This window comes from Diadema antillarum, unplaced genomic scaffold (assembly GCF_040938485.1).
Source record: "Diadema antillarum isolate AM-2024a unplaced genomic scaffold, OU_Dant_1.0 seq00000764_RagTag, whole genome shotgun sequence".
Classification (NCBI taxonomy): domain Eukaryota; kingdom Metazoa; phylum Echinodermata; class Echinoidea; order Diadematoida; family Diadematidae; genus Diadema; species Diadema antillarum.
Genome location: NW_027271654.1, coordinates 61,105 through 79,088, shown reverse-complemented (window position 1 = coordinate 79,088; position 17,984 = coordinate 61,105). Strand labels below are relative to the sequence as shown.

Sequence of the window (17,984 nt, the reverse complement as noted above, 5' to 3'; positions counted from 1 at the left end):
ACAATTTTTTTTTCTCTTACATTTGCTAAGGCCACTAAAAAGAATATTTACACAAAAAATGTGCCTGTTTTGAGGTTTATTTTATTTTGCATTTGGAATCTTATGCTAACAACTCAATTGTGATGAAACCTTTGAAATGTGATTCAACTTAAAGTTTTCTTGTTAATCTGTTTTCTGAGATTGAATAAAAAAATAAAGGTATCCAAAGTGTGAAGACAAGGGTACAATTTCATACTCTGTTTTCTTCCATAAGGAATTCAGAGGATGCACCATATGCAAAGATGTAGTCAGATTGAATGGAATATACTTAATATAAAGGACGTTTTGTATCAGTATTCAGACACAGCAGGTACAACAGAAGATTCCTGTCAAGAGTTTATTGTTTTGTGTATGTAATAGGTTATTTCAGACAAATTTGTGTCCAAAAAAAAATCTGTTGAACTGTCTGACATTTAACTGATGCTTATTCAGTTATTTTGTGTGAGTTTGTCCTATGTGATCATTCATATGAAAGTTCTTTTGTAAGAGAATCATTGTATTTGTTATGCTAAGAGAGATCAGTCAGTTCAGATATTGTAAATTGTAATTCATTGCATTTGATTGATGTTTATCTAACAATGCATTTTTCTCTTCAACCCACTCCTGCTATGCAAAAATGATGCAACAACTTGTTTTTCACAATCCACTCTAAGGTACTGATATCAGAGTGTCATGGATGTCTTGTCGTGGCAGCTTGTATAAGGGTTGCAAAGCAGTGTTGTACATTGTTTTATATTGTGCTTTTGCGTGTATCATACAGTATACTACAAGTGTATGTGTATATGTGTGCTTGACTATGAAGTATGCTGAAGTACATTTAAAGGGTACAGCTGGGCAAAGATGGCTGCATGGCAGATGCAAACATGTCCATGACAATTATTTTCATCTAAAATATTTGTACCAATGCCACAGTAGGTCAATTCTTTTTTAGTCTTTTGCTTTTGTATTTCATGTCTGTTCATCAGAACTGCTGCAATTTCTGTGATTTAATTGATTCACATTTTTAAAGCAAAAACAGATAAACAAAAGCAACCTGGCAGTTCCCTGTGACACTGATTTTCATGAGTTTCTGATCGTGTTTTGCCCCCACAGAGATGAAAACAAAGTTGATACTGGACACTTTTTTCTTTTGAACAATCAGTGTATTTTATGCTAACAAATCCCTGAATACATGAGCTACACATCATGAGTTTCACTTACAGGCACAATATTTTGGGGACATCCACAGTTCCGCCGATTATTTTACAATAGACATTAGTAATTTCATTTTGGGTTACTGGGCATGTTGGTTTACCATAAAAAAAAAACAAAAACATTGAAGATGATTGTACCTTTTGCACTTTAAAATCAATGCCTTGCACCAAATTCTCATTTGCATTGGATTTAGAGGATTTGTATTTTAGCTTAGTCATGACTGAGCATGATTGTGTGATTTGTTTCTTCTTTTCTTTTATCCAGCATGCAGAGTGATTTTGTCTTTAAGCATGATGTTTTCTGGAAAGAATTTACCAGCATTTACCTTCCCTGTACATGTCCTTGGAATGAATTGTCAGTAGTATGTTACATATTCATAGCATTTGCTTAATTTTACACTGATTTTCAATGATTATTTTAGCCCTATCACTGGCCTAAGTAATTAAAAAAATGTTTGCTAAATCTGTTAAAAAGTATATATATGTTCTATGAATACTGATTAAAAAAGTAAGAGCTTATGGAAAGATAGATCTGCAATTTTTATTTGACATATAATGCAAAAGGAGTTAGAAAACAAGATGTGTGGATCTGCAATGTGTGTGTCTTACAAATGATACCATAACCAGAGAAATTGGCAACTTGTATTATGATTCTTCTCATTTGCAGAAAAAGAAATATATGTATTAGAGAACAGTGTTACAAGAGAAATTTGCTTTAAATCTGCAAGGGCACTTGCAGTTTAAGTTTTTACACATTAGACTAAAGCATCACTTTTGCAGTGCCTTGTCTTTAAGGAAATGAAATACAGAACTGTGAGTTAGTTACACTGGCATTATCTATCTATGATTCATGGCCCAAATTGCCCAGTTCATCATATTCATATTCCATGGGTTTCATCATTTTCTAATCCTCTTTGAAATATTTCCCATAATTTTGCATCTATTCTAGGAGCAGGATGGAGTTCCTAGCAATCTCAACTTTGCCTCCATCAAGCTACGAAAGAAATACACATTCCTACAAGACCCATCAATGAGTAAGTTTTACAAACTCACTCTTCTTCCCTTTCAGCAGCTCGTCTTTGTCATGTGTTTTCTCTGAAATAGGCCTTTTATGTGATTTCTTTGTACCAATTTTGGTATGAATATGATTATTCATATTAATGTTTGTTGCTGATGTGAAAGGGCATTTGTATATAAATGATGTTCATAATGACTTCTTATCACGATGATCCTTGATAACATTTAGTAACATTCTGGAATACTCCAGATGTGCCTCATTTCATACAATCTTTTTCACAAATAAAGATGCATATATTTGTAAGGACATGCTCCAATAGAAAGCATCATATTGATGGAAGAGTCATATGATCCAGAATGTTTACATACTTTGTGAGAGGTTCTATTCAATGGGTTGCAGGACCTTGCATATGCCAGATGTCTTAATGACGAAGATTGGTCCAGAAAGGACACAGAGTCAAACTCTATGCTTACCACTCCATTATAAAACACATCGTATGTATTAGATATTCTTGAAATGCTATATCTACATTCAGTGTCACTGACACTATATGCATATTGCCCTTGTTAAGCCATGCCATGCCTTGTTTGGTGTTAAGATACAGTTGTCTACCAAACTTTCAATGAATGGTGAAATACATAATTGTCTGAAATTTTACTGAATCAGGTATTCTAGGGAGTTTAGTTGTTCTTCTTGAATGAGTGTGTCTACCTTGCACTTGCTACCTTGCACTGTGACCAGTCTAAGTTTGATGGTGAGATTAAAATAAATACCAACAAAGGCTTGGCAAGTTGTAACTGAGTGCCAAGGCAGGGACACCTTTTCTTGAATGGTTTGTTTGTTGCTTGTCATTTGATTGACCAGGTCCAAAGAGTGCCCACCAGCGAGCAGAGATCAGGCTGTGGGACGTAGCGAACCAGGTCGGTGACCAGTGGCAAGACCTGGGCCGTGAGCTTGGCCTTAGCGAACGCGAGCTGAAGGCCATCGAGAAGGAGAACGAGGACACACCGGAGCAGGCCTTCGTCATGCTGCACAACTGGGCAGAGCATGAAGGAAAAGATGCATCAAGTAAGCACAGTTTTTATTCATTCATTCCTTCATTCCTTCATTCAATCCTTCATTCAATCTTCTGTTTCTAAAGGGACTTTCACACTGGGCTTGCATAGAGTTGTGTAGTGTTGCGTACCAACTTCGGCAAGCTTTACACTACCATACGTTGCGCATAATGATGCTTGCCTACATGACAATATGCAGAGCTGCGCAACAGGAAACATGGGGTCCGAGAAAAAACTCATCTTTTAAAATTTTTTTCTACATACTTTCAGCGTAGAGTACAAGACCAAGAAAAAATATCCAATTTACACAAAATTGTATATGCAAGTCTACGCAACACTACACTAATTTATGCCATGCCTACGCAGTAGTATGCAGAACTACACTAATGTACTCTAAAGACCTATGAAATAGTAGTAAGTATGCTACTCTACGCCGGTCCGACAAAAAAAATCCCGTGAGGATGGATCCAAGGACTCACCCACACACTTCATTTTTCTCATTCTTGCAATCGCTCGCTGGCGTCAAAATTTTTTCATAAATGGGCAGCCTATTTTGGTGTAGTCAGTATGCACCGGTCCAGTGTAAAAGCCCTTTAATAAGTCTTACTGTGATAGTGTTCCCCAATGTAAACAGAGCACCTATTCAAAAATTCTGTTGTTTGCCTCCAAATGCTGAGCAAGAATATATTAATCTTTTGGTATATTAACAGTGCTGTCCACCCTTGCACATTGATAATTAGTGCCCGTGCATTGTCAGGAAGTGGATTAAGTCTGTACATACCACTCTGAAGTACACTGCATAGGATATCAGTGGTGTTTCAAGACAGAGGTCCTGGAAAGGTTAATGAGAAGTTACTGGTATTAAGCAAAGAAAATAGCACTTTACAAGGCCAGTGCATGGAAAATATGTTTCTGAGGAGGTGTGTTCACATTTGAAGAAGTTTCATGTGATGCAAATAGGGCCTGCTTCCTTTAGCATTAAAAGCAAATAAACACACCAATGAAAGACTCTGTGTGAGAGGACATAGCAAATGCAAGTAACTGCAATGGCAGCATGTAAAGCTATGCAAGCTGAATAGGTGTCAGTGTTGTGACTGCTGTTTTTGGCAAGTCACTAAGAAAGTAAGCTGTTTATGCAGTGGAACCCAAGTTGTCCTGAAAAAAGAAAGAAAAAGGTTTTGTCAAGCACTCTTCAAGCTTTGTACCATTCTGGTGATCTCAGAATCACATACATATTGCTGTTTGATTGCATTTTGTATCATCTCCTTCCTCTTGATAGGTGAGAAGCTGGAGGATGGACTAAGGAGTATTGGTAGGGGAGACATCATAGATCGTTGCCTAGGCAACTACGTCAGTTTGGATGTTTCAGCCCAACCGGAGGAAGAGGAGGAGTCGGACCTGTATAGAGATATCCAGATGGCCATGGACTCGTCGCGAGCAGAAGGTCAGTTTACATTTTGGAATTTTCTTTTAAAGAAATCTCCCAGAACCTGAAGAAATTCTTTTTAAAAAGTCATATATTAACAACTCGAAATATTGGTCTGTGACATTATCTTTATCATGACTATTTCATGATCAGTCATGATGTACCATAGATTTGCATGAAAATTCCCTGAAAATAAAACATGTGTATCGCGGACAAAAACATCTTTCTCAATGAGCAAACCTCACAGGCACCATATTCATGTGATACAAGGGGAAGAAACTTTCGGCTAATTGTGCTTTCACTCAGTGCTTTGATGAATGTACACACAGCACAAACAGCTTACAGCATTAGTGAGCCGTTGGTCTGAACTGGTACAAATATGCTGTATTAAAGGAAATATATTCAAAACAGTAACAATTCACAAATGGTAAAACAGATTTTCTCTTCAAAAGAAAAAAATAACACAAGATTTTCTCTTTGTTTAGTTCGTCTAATCCCATACAAAAACTTTAATAACTCTCATGACTGTGCTTCTGCTGGTCATTAACCCATTGTGGATGGGCTGATTTTGCTACAACATGCATTTTCCATAGACATCTGCCCGAGTATACTTGGGACTCATCTTCAATAGGTTAATGTCATTTTAGCCCATATTGTGGTTTTAAACCTAAAAACATGTAGAAGTTAAAAGGACCTATAAAAGGCTTCTAAACTTGTGTATGATTCTGATGATATATATGTTGCTAGTCATTTGTACTATATAAATGTAATTTTTGCTGTCCTGTTGCAGTTTTAATTCTGGTAAGCTAGTAAGCTAGTGTATGTATTCATATATGGTGAAATACAATACTGCACTCTTTTTACTTACTTCAAAAGCTCTTACACAGCTTTTGAGGTAAAACTACAATGCGATTTACTTGTAGATGAAGAATGGAATTGCCTATGTATAAATCAGCCTGGATCTCGTTTTCTTGTTACTTCAATAGCTGATATGAAGAATGTTGTCTGTAGTGATTCAAAAATTCTTTGCAGAAACTGTTCTCAATGTCATAGTATTCTTTCTCATGTGTGCCCATATTTTTGTTTTACCTTCTGTAATTTCAGAGCGTCTCCAAAACGACCTTGAAGACCTAGCAGCCAAGGGGGAAATCTCTCTGGAATTCTCAGGGGTAATTTCTACATTCTATCAACTCCTACAGAATATCTCTGAAAAAAAAAAAAAACCCTGTGACTGTGTGTTGCGTAATGATAGTCTGCCTGTGTATTGTGTGTGTGAATGTAAAGTACTGTTTATGTTTTTAAGTTGTCATTTTGTGCTGTATGTCATTGTCATGTGTGTTAGTCTTCTCCCAAATGAATTGACCATCTAAATGTACATCTGATGTTGCTTCATGGTAGCAAAGCTGAAGCTGCTGGATGTTGGGAGAAAGAGAGAGAGAAAGAGAGGTTTGGAATGAGTGAGAAAGAAGGAAAATGAAAAATGTGGAGTAGTCCCAAGTTCAATGTCTTTTGTATTGTTGTGAATGTAGTTGTGTGTTCAAAACTGTTTGTTACTTGAAGCCAGGGGAAAAGTGGCAACTTTTGCACAGCGTGAATGATCTATGGTGCGAAACAAAAATCAGTGTATGTACAGTGGATGTGGAAAGCATAAAAAAGTTGCCATCCTGTGAGGGCGCCCTTTGCTGGGTGTTGACTGTGTTATGTCTGTGGTGTGTGAAGTTGTAAGCCTATGTGGCACCCCCTCAATCTTGCATGCAACAGTGTTAAAGGTTGACCACACCTTTTCACCATCTAGCCGCAAGACAAAAAGACATAAGCAGCACTTATTATTCATGTGATCTATGAAGCAAATGTACTCCATGCCCCCTTTTTATTTTAAAAATGTTCCCAGATGTCATGCAATTTATCAAATTTTTTACATATATCAGTCCAGTCAGCATCATTATTCCCCATGCTTACATACAATGTATAAATCATATACATTCATCTATCTATCAGAGCGCTGTACATGCAAGAAGCAAATTACTCTTCCTCCCTCCTTGTGTTATACCAGCACAAGAGACAACATGACTGCTTGTAGCATGAAGGCAGTGATGCTATGTTTGTAGATTGATGTCACGCACAGAGAGAGTCAAATGAGAGAAGAATAAGACTGGAATTGCCTACCAGGGATGCCTATTGGAATAAGACCGCAGACATGGGCAAACTCAGATGATGGCCTCGTCATATCTGCCTCCTCCTGAGCATGCATCTTTTCTCTCTTTTTAAAAAAAAATCTTTTGTCATGGGTACTCCTCTCACACCCCTCAGCTCAGTTGGCCCCACTTCGAGCTCTTCTCTTCTCTCTCTCTCTCTCTGTCCAACCTCTCCCATCACAAAATCATCTCCTCATTTTCTCCAACGAGATGACCAAATGCCGATGCATCAATACAGTGTACATCAATGTCATCACTCAGCACAACACCATCTTTCATCAGTCACATCCCCCCCCCCCCCCCCGCAGCATTCTCACTTCACACACTGCAGTACAGCTGTTTAGAGGTGTAGAGACAGTCCTAGATGATCAGACGTTCACCTTCTGTGGATTGGCAGCTTCTTCACATCTTCCACCATCTACGTTTGCCTCTCTATGAAACATTTTGACAGTCACCATTTCATTCAGTGCCCCCTTTAAATATTCATAAAAGAAGCTCTCCCATCTCATAATTGTGCCTTCATTAAAATTTCTTGCACTTTGTAAAACTTCTCATTCTCTCATGCATGACTGATATCAAACAATGTAAAAAAGAAAAAAAAAAGTTGTACCTGTGTGTGTTTTACAATATTTGTTTCAATATTCAAGGCAAATGTTTGTTTTGATTATCACGATGAAACCAGTTTTATTGCACTCATCACTGATTTTACAAACTGTTATGATTTCTGTGCAGTGTTGTTTGCCTACTTGTGTTACATGACTATGATGTATGAATGAACCCCCCCCCCCCCCCCCCCCCATTCCTTCCTAGATTTTAGATTCTATAGGTTGATCATAGTGGGTGCATGACACAAACTCGGGTCCAAACTCCTCCGTTTACACCCTTTCTTTTTTGCAGCAAGCATGTTCCCGATTTGCGGTAGCATTCCGTGCTTTAATTTATACACCTTTTATTCTCTGATATGTTCCTACATCTATAAGCATGCCTTCATATTTCTCCATTTTTTAACTGTTGCCAACACATCATGCATGAAGCAGACTTCTTCCTTGAGAGGTTGTTTTGTTCAGTGAAAACCTTTACAATAGCACCAAAACATTCAGTCACACGTTCTTCTGTTTTTGTTTGTTTGTTTTTTTCTTATTTCTATTTGTTCATCTTTGTAACTAATGCACCTGTGTTATTTTGATTTTATTGTTTATTTTTCTTGATTGTTTCCACCGGAACTACATGTAATCCCTAACATAAAAGATAAATGCATAATTAGTAACAAATGATGCTCAGATCTTTATGGTAACCCCAAACTGCGCTTGCCATCGTTCGTGACTCGCTGTTTAAAGGACGCAGGGGGAACATTCGCTCAGGCAGGCCAGAAACATGCATTAAAGGTATGCATGAAAAAACGAAATCCTCAATTTATTTGAGTACAACTTCTACGTATATACCTCATATGTATATATGTATGTGTCTCGTGTATGTTTGGACCTTTGACCTTTGACCTTTGCACCTCATTCCAACCTCCTTCTCTCCATCTGGCCAAGCTTGTTCATTTGATGGAATCCCTGTGTCTGAATTTCTAGAGGTCATTGGTGTGGGATGTGCGATGTCATGGCTTCACTGTACTTTTCATGAGTCCACTCATCTCTTTCGTGGAGTCATTTAGGCATTTTTGTACGTGTGTCATCTTTGTCTTAAATGTTGCAGCATTCTCTACCAACCTCTCTAACTCCTTTCTGTAATCCTTCCCATCCCTAGTTTTTGTCCTTCTTGATGCCAGTCATTATCAAACTGTCATACTCATTTGGGGGCAGTCCAAACAATTAGACAAGCAAAAATCAAAAGCTGGAAGTGCATTTATGTCTTAACATGGCAACTGTTTTCTTTTCTATAAGCTGGCCAACTTAATATCTGTTAAAAAATGATAAACAGCTCCTATTCCTGCACTACAATGTACGATGTACATGTAGTTTATGAAACGGACTTTTCACAAGTGAAGTGGTATAAAATGGATTGTATTGGTCAAGTTGTCATTTCTGTGGTTGCAAGGGGAACACATGTAGCAGAGTTTCCTCACTGAGATAGCTAATATTAAACAAAAACAAAACATGTCCTCAGAAGCTGAGAAAACAGATTTTTCCCCCTTTATGCCAAATTGGGCTTTGTCCATTTGAAAAAAAAGTAAGAGCAGCACTACGTAGATGTAAAAGCATTCAAAGTGATTTGGGATGATTGTTCTTTTTTTTTTTAATGCTACCCTAGACTAGGATATCTTGGCACTGCATTTTTGCTTTTGGTTGTCTGTGGCGTGAGATACTTTGATGTAAGAGTGAATGAGTGGTTTTAATTTCCTTGCTCAAAATATGTTGTGGGCATGTCTCGTCTACTCTAATGATTACATGTATCTTCCGCTCGCAATAACTCTACTCGGAGTGTAAGCAAAACTGCTTAGATTTTCAAATATTTATGGGCAAACAGTAACTGACAAATGAACTTCTTATACAGATATGAAAGTGAATACTTTTCGGTATTCTTTTTTTTTTTTCTTAAATATAGATTCATCTTCAGCTTTGGTTTGAAGCAGATGCAGCCATTTTTATTTCTTGTCAGTATGTTGTATGAAAGTCTAAGCATTTCAATGCAGTACCTGGAAAATTAGGATGAAACCTTCTTAAAAATCTGCCGTGGAAAGAGCTATGTGATCTTGTCCTCTTATTCCTGAGAAAAATCAGGTATCCAATACTACAAGCAGTAATGCATGCAGGGTTCTCAATGTCATCTTGTCCAAAGGAGGAAAATTTAGCCGCTGGCATTAATCTCATGCAGATCAGCTTATTTTCCATCCGAGTGAATAACAATGGCATTTTCATTACCCTTATGATAGTAGTCCCAACCAAAGTCACTTGTGAGACAATAAAAAGCAATGCTCGTATTCAGTGTGTTTGTAGCACTCGTGCATTTCTGCCTCAGATTTCAAAATTGACACTTTCTTTCCAGAAGTGCAACTGACAAGTTTTGTTTGTGGCATTTTGTTTGTTACTGTGAATAATATCTGCAACTGAAGCAGACACTAACAAATCACTGCTCCAGAAATCGTTAGTGTTTGCATTAATGGACTCTTTCGTGTCTTTTGTGTTTGGAACTGCTGTAAACTGTTCATCTCAATATGGCAAGAATTTTTGTGCCTCTTGTCTTTTTTTTTCTTCCTGTAGAGAGAGTGATACATTGCGTTGGTTTCTATGGTGGCATACCCATGTAGGAAACTCTATAGTGTATATACGCCTGTGACATCCATGTAACAGATTGCAACATTGTTGCATCTGTTGCAGTATGGATAGCAATATCAGTGTGATGTTACTGGTTTGCAGGGCTCAAAGACAGTGAATTTCATTTAGGGTGAATCGCCATACGTACCACAGTGACACATGTTTTTGTATCTCTTTGATCAGTAAGAATGAAAACAAAAAAATCTTCCAGTGTTCCAAAGTGTACACCAAAAAAGTTGTTCTGAGCCAAGATTAGTCTTTTTTCCTGTTTGTTTCCTTTCCAAAGTCGTCTCAAGTTCCTTAACAACTGCAATTTCTTCTTTCTTCTCCATTTTCTTTCTTTTTCTCATTTTTTTTTCTTCCAAAATTCCTTTTTCTTTTCAAATTCCAAATGCAACCCAATCGAGCAGGTCCAGGCAACTCCAGACCTTCTTCCAAGTGCAGTGGAGGTATATAAAGATACATATGTATATATAATTTACACAATTGTAGACTTCTGTTTACATTGTCCACTTCTTATCTGCAATTATGGACATTCAAATGTCAGATTAGTGTGAGTAATGCACATTTAAAATGTATGCATAGTGCTTGCACCAGTCAATCTCCAATGCTTACACATTGCAAAGTTGCCAATTTTTTCTTTTTTTTTATACCATTTGATATACTCTTTTATCAAAAGTTTGACTTGGCTGAACTTTACTCTTTTATAGTCAGTCAAAATTTTCCCCTGATATATTTTAGTTTATTTTCTATGTGTTTCAATTCACTGTTTTGTTGTTGATTTCATAATCATCATAGTTTTGCTGATTTTGATTAGTAGTGATTGCATTATTCATTCACACACTGAACACTTCCAACACAAATTTGCTTTTGATCCAAAACAAATTAAAATCTACTCTTGGGACTTGCCGCACTGAAGTTATCTCCTTTTCGATCTTCTTGAAATCCTTCTCTAGTCAGTGAGTGTACTGCATTGTGTGCATTTACACTCCTCTTTCTCTTATGGTTTTGTTTGTTTAGGAGCAGGCACGGAAAGAAGTCACAGATAAATTAATCCAGGTACACAACAGATTTTCCATAGAATAGTAGGGTTACCTTTTAGAAGAAGGGAAAGAAAGGAGAATATCTTGGAAGTGATAAATTCAATATAGATGTGAACTACCCAGAAGATAAAGGGATAACACATTGATTGCAAAAACATACAACTTATATACACAAACAAAGGCTTCATATCTAGAGTTATGCAAATTCCAACTCATCAGTGCACATACTCATCATTTTACACATATCACAGACTACACACAGATCTAGAAAAAAGTAAAGGAAAACTAAATACCTAACTGATGACTTCCTTCAAACGATTATTTTCACATTCGGTGAGAGAGGAGTAGATGGACTGTATTTTGCAAATGGGCTGTTTTTATCGAATCAAAGTTACACTATTCTTGTCAGTGGAAGGGGAAATTTTAGGTTACAAAGTTGGTCGCAAATTTTATGTTGACAGGCAAAAGTATTATGTGTATTCTATGTCTATTCATTTTTAAAGAGTGTCACTTTCATTCAGCTGTTGAAGACTGGACATTTATTGTATTAGAGTCATTTGCATTAGGTCTCATAGTATGTGTATCTCATGATCCACTGTTATAGTAAGAATGAGTTGAATTCCATTTCAATTGGATCTGAATTTGCACTTGATAAGAGGGGTTTGCAACCGCAAAATACTCTGAATGGATAATCAACATTTTTTTTTTACTACTAGAGTAGCACTTTAAGCAAAACTCTGCCTGATTTGATGAAAGGATTCTTGTGATGTCAGAGAAAAAAAATGGAAGATTATTCTGACTTTCTTCTCATCCTTCTTGTTCTTCACCTCTGCCCCACCTTTCCCCCAGGAGCTGAAAGAGGAAGCCATAGAGGCAAGCTCCTCAGAGGTACATGAATATTCATAAAGCCCCAATATCCCACCTTCCACCCTCGTGACAGACTTGGGTGACCACGCCCTCTTTGCGTTGTTGCAAGCCCATTTGTGCCCATGTGCCGCGTGTTGATTTGGTTGACTTCTTTGTCGGTTGACTTGATTTCTGTGCAAGAGTTGGCAAACGTGTCTTGTGTGGAAGTGATCACAATGGAATAAAGAGCCTCGTTCATGTTTTCATTCCTCACCCTGTCTTCTAATCACTACACTGTATTTCCCTCTGTTAATACACCTAACCACAACAATATTTCAGAAACTAATCTCACCCTCACCAATATCATTGATATCGTGGAATAAATACTGTCTCCCCATATACTGGTAGCCTCACTCTAAGAAGCGCACATATCAAAATCATTTCCTTTTCCTCTTTTCAGCATTTACCCCATCCCCATGAACACCCAGCAAGTTTTTCACATTGTGACTCATATAGGTTTCAAGTGTGAGCTTTCTTCATGAATATGCTGCATGATCTGTTACTTTTATCCCCAGTGGAATTGTCGCTCAAATTTTTATTCATGCATTGATCTTTTTTTTTTTCATTTATGCTGGCATGATCTTGCTTGAAAAAAAAAAAAATGTTTTGTGTGCGTTTGATCTCATAAAATCAGCTGTGTTTTCTATGCTATGTCTTTGTGATGTTTTCCAGGATGAATGACTTCAAAAGCCTTTCCCCTTGAATTAATTGCAGCTGCAGGACACAGATATGCAAGCCTAATAAGTGACATCCAATTTCTCCTCCTCCTCCTCATATCATTACCATTTCTTTTTCCAACTCATATAGCTCAGGAGTATAATCCTCAAGGGTCAGATCCTGACTTTAAATGATCTTGTAGTCTTTGCTTCACTAGAGATAGCTGTTTGCATCAATGAAAAATGAATTGAACTGGTTGGGTCAAAAGGCATCACATGCAACAAACCATGTCTTTTCTTTTCACCTGTTTGTTCCTCATTGACATATTTAGCCAATATTGATAAGTTCACAGCATGACAATAGAATATTGTTTTTGCAATGCCAGTCAGCTGGCAGGGAAAAGCAATATTTTAAAAGTTGTGATTCCACTTTCCAAGCAGCATTATCAGGTTGTGTGCTCCCAAAACACAGTGCATCTTCCCTTTGATAGTGACTGCGTTTTGTTTGATCGCCATGAGCCGGTTGGGTCCAGAATGAGCCAGCTAAAACCGGCTGGAACCGGCCTCTTGCTGTGTCCCCCCTCACCCCCCTCCCCTACTCTCTTCAGCTGGTTATCATGTCTGTGTTCGCCTGTGGCCCCAAACCTTAACCCACCAAGACCAAATCTCAAGACCAAATACTGAAAGCTTAAGTGTTGCTTCTCTCAGAGCTCAGTGTCTAAAGTGGTGAGTGTTTTCATTTCCTGATTTTTTCCCCTCCTGGTATTTTCTCTTGCATGTCTTTCAGTATTCTGAGTTGTAAAAAAGTCAATTTTTGTAATGCATATGTGTTTCTAAAGTCAAGTGGATCGCTGTGAGCAAATGCAAATGTGTCACACAAAGCCAGTAGATGCAAGTTTCCCTGTGAATTAAATTTTTGTGCAACATGTTACTACAGTGCTCTGATTCATTAGTACATGCAATGGTGTAGACTTGTGCAAAGTAACTTCAGAAAGCTAGGAGGCATATGGTAAAAATGCTTTCAGTCAATTCTTGGTGCTGCATTGAACTTTCTACTGAAAAATGGGTCAACCACCATGCTATGAAAAATCACAAAACGGCTCCCAAGTGCATTCATGAGATTAATAATGCCAATACAAATAAATTATGCGGGCAAACATTCTTTTGATTCTTCATTCAAGATTACTCACGCCAAAGAAAGTTGTGCTAAGGGAGCTCAAGACATGGTATTCACATCATGATAGCAGGAGTACAATTGAGGGCGCTCCTTTCAATGGCAATGTGTTTCTTTTGTTCAGTTTGCATTAACTTTTCCAATCATATTATCAATCACACAGTTAGGCTGCAGTCAGCTTACACTTTAAGAAAGTCTGGAAATTTTTTTTTTTTCCCATTTGAAACTTTATGGTATGGTCTTCCATCTAGATTAGCAATTTTAGTACTCTCAATAAGTTTTATTAATTGGGTCTTTGGAACTGATTATAGCGACCTTTCATGCTGGTAATGTGTACCCGTACTTGGTTTGACTTATTCCTATCTCTGAATGCCGTTAAAGTCTGATTTGACCAAAATACATAAGAAATTCTGTTTGATGATTTCAAAGTTTATGCATTAAGCCTGGGCCATTTGAATTGAGAAGTTGTCAGAGGTGATTTGCATGGAGCACAGGGTGACTGAAGACATTCATATAACTTGCCACAGCTTATTCTTCCCATTTTCCATCAAGCGAACTAGTCAAAAATTACCATTTTGTTGTTGGTTGTTGTCTAATCTTGTTTAACTCTGCATGACAACAAAAGCATCACCAAATCAAAATTGCTAAGAACTGTGTAGAGGTGCCAATATGCTTTTAATTGACCTCATGCAATTTTGCTGTACATGTAATACCAGTGTTATGATGGAAAACCGAGAAATAATTGATAAAGCTCTATAGGTAGGAATAGAATTATATTTAATATGTGTATGCATGACGTTTGTAGGAGCTGCATGATTACGTCAAAAATGATTTTGTTCACACATGTTTTGGAAACACCCTTTCAAACGAATCATGATCGGATTTTTTTTTTTCTTGTTTGTGGAAAGATGTTTGATATTAAACCTTTGTGATATCTCTCTCTCATTAATAAAGGAGAACAGACTTTCTGTGTTTGAATGAAATTGAATTGTGTATACCACTGGAACGTAATGCTCAGAAAAAGAAATAGATGCATGCATTGTATAGAAAAAGCAAAAATGCCTAAACTGCACAAGATGCAAAGAATAATTTTCCAAGTGTTAAGATCTTCTCATGTAAAATCTACCTTTACATCTGAACAAAACTCAATACACCATGAAGCAAAGATTGTTAAGGTTAGATACTACTTCCGCTATTATTTGAATGAACGGAAGTTTTCTTACTCTGATTCCTTGGCTATTAGGAAAGAAGAAAAGTATGAATTTTTAAAAAGTGCCAATTAGTGATGGTGGTGAAGACTAACTGATAACCTTTGAACTTATAACCTTGTCATCCGTGTCTCTTGCAGGATATCAAGGAATCCGCTGCAGCTGCTGAGTTCTATGAGGTACATGACAATGAACTCTTACAGTTTCACTGCCCCTCTACATTTCTGAGCCATGTCCAACTTGTGATGTATGTGTATATACATATATTGCATCCTATCATACTTAGTAATTTATATTTTTGCAACATATTTTTCATACTTCATATGGGTGAAATAAGTGAAAAGAAAAATGAAAACAATAATTATTGTAGTACTATCACTGATTCTATTGCTATTGTCATTTATAATGCTAGGAGAAAGCGTTAGTAATGATAGCAATAACATTGATGATAATAGTAATAATGAGAATAATGTTTAAAAATTAAGGAGTGTAATATTGTCTGGAAATAAGGTTTCTTGGAATTGTCTTCCATTGTACCTTATTCTGTTGTTCACTAAATATGGAAAGGAGAAAGAAAGGATTTAGTGGGGTAGAGTTTGAAATGGGGGAAAAAAATGACCATTTATCTTTGTCCACAAACACCCTTCCTTGCATTATAGTTGTAACAAAATGCGATATTCCTCAGTTACTTCAGAGTTTTAGAACATTTGAATAAACAGTTCAGCATGTATCACTGTGAAAAGAAATAGTGAGTGAAAATTATGACAGATGAGCATAATATGCACATTTAGCTGGCAAACAGACACCATTAATGCAAGCACATAATGTTGTCAGTTGAGAATGAGAAGGGCATTAAGGTGCCTTTAACACTGTGGCTTCTGTGGCAACTTAATGCCCTTTAATGTCATTCTCAACTGACGATATTTGGAGTATAGGATGTTAGCCAAGAGAGTTGCCCAGAAGAATTCCAGTAACATCATGTGAGATGGAGTGACGTGATTTCTTCTTCTCCCATTTGTCTCCCAAGGACATCAAGGAGGAGATTCTTGAGAAGCATGAGGAGGAGAGGAGAGAACTCCACTTTGAGCCCTCATTTGGCACCCTTGAGGAGACCAAAGAGGTAAGAGATTGTTAGCCTGGCAAAAATCTGCTATGCTTCTTTCCTTGAGTTATTGCATACACATCCATCTTAGCATTGCTGCCATGTCTCCCTAATTCCACAGGAGACTTCCAGAAAATCTCAATACAGTATGACCTCGATTATCGGGGCTATCGATTATCCAGATTCTCTGTTAACCGTACATCACCTGTCCGACATTTTTTTTTTAATGCTTTCATGTATTTTCAGTGCCAAATCTCATTCAAAACAAACACATTTTTTACCATTCTTGTGCATACGGGACACTTTCCAATCATCACAGCGGCCTGTTAACTTTTAAGTCAGTTTGTGAGACAATGTCAATGACTGTTGCCGTGAGTGTATAAAACTGACACCAAGTGCACAGCAGTGGTTGCAGTACAATGCAGCAACAGTATTCAATGAGTCGCAATATCAATCTAATTGTCAGTCAATATCAATAAAACAAACAATACATGAAGGGATATTTTACTTATATTTATTTCTGTATTATATAAAGTGTGAAACATGACAATGCCATGCATACGAGTATAATCATAATATTAGTAAATTATAAATAGCATGTGTATACCCCTGGCATGATATGCTAGAAAGTGCTGTATTTGAGCATATCTCTCTTATCTGGCCAAATGTGACCCGCTACAACAAAAGGATCCTAAAGTCACTGGCGGGTGAGCCGAGAAAATCGAGTTTGAAGTCAGCTCACCAAAGTCTGTCAAAACGTTCGGATTTCTGTTTTTAACATAATTTTGTAGTCTAATGTATCTTCTATCATCTGCCGAAATTTCGAAGCTAAATGATCAAAGGAAAGACCTGAAAATAGCATTTTTTCCGGGCCATGCTCGGCTCACCCGTCAGCGACTTTAGGATCCTTTTGTTGTAGCGGGTCACAAATTGATTATCTGGACGCCCAACGGTCCCAACAAGGCCAGATAATCAAGGTCCAACTGTACCTCTTCATGTGGAGGTAGTAAGGCGTGACAGATTTAATATAGCGAGCGTTCGGCCGCGTGGGGAATGCTCGCGTTCCTCCTTTTGTTAGGGGACGCCCCTATTCCTCCTGCGTGCAGAATGGGGGGTTTAATCCCTCTATTCATCAGCCTAATGAGGGCGTTCCTTGGACGCAACAGAACGGGCTTGCTCACAAGTCGCATTCATGGCGTTCCTCTCCGCTTTAGGAACGCAAGGATTATCCCAACCACGTGCTTTCCGCGCACGGCTTCACCTTTGAAAAGAACAATTTGCGCCGGCAAGTGCACAATTCACGGTGGACGCCAGAATTCCACATCGTTCTTGCAAGTTAAAATAAATCGCGTGGCAAAAACGAGTGAGAGAAATCGCGCACTTTAGACAGTTAAACGATTGCGACTCCACATGCTCGCATATTACGGAGTAACATTGCACGAGTTCGCAAAATTCTCACGACTCGCAGTTTCCAAGCGTCATGAACAGGATTGGTATTCCAAAAGTTTTGCCAAAGTTTTGCGATTATTCACAAGCAATAATTCACAAGCGAGAAGTTGCATTCTGGTTTACTTTTCGATGACATTAGTCAAGGCTCGACACTTACGGGGCCACCAAAAACGCGCGTCGGGCCACCGAAATTTCAGAAATGAAGATTTTGGTACGATCGGGCCACCAAAAAAGTCGGATGTTTGCCTTTACTTTCGAAA

The 17,984-nt window shown here is 37.7% G+C and overlaps 1 protein-coding gene across 1 annotated transcript in view; it reads left to right on the top strand.

Moving 5' to 3' along the window:
* The window catches only part of LOC139738668 (uncharacterized), a 200,088-nt gene that overhangs the window by 128,036 nt on the left and 54,068 nt on the right, over positions 1–17,984 (top strand). Inside the window, 9 exon segments of the mRNA XM_071649281.1 lie at positions 2,182–2,266; positions 3,115–3,318; positions 4,585–4,742; positions 5,838–5,900; positions 10,597–10,635; positions 11,207–11,245; positions 12,079–12,117; positions 15,314–15,352; positions 16,201–16,293. Coding sequence (XP_071505382.1) covers positions 2,182–2,266; positions 3,115–3,318; positions 4,585–4,742; positions 5,838–5,900; positions 10,597–10,635; positions 11,207–11,245; positions 12,079–12,117; positions 15,314–15,352; positions 16,201–16,293 — 759 coding nt within the window.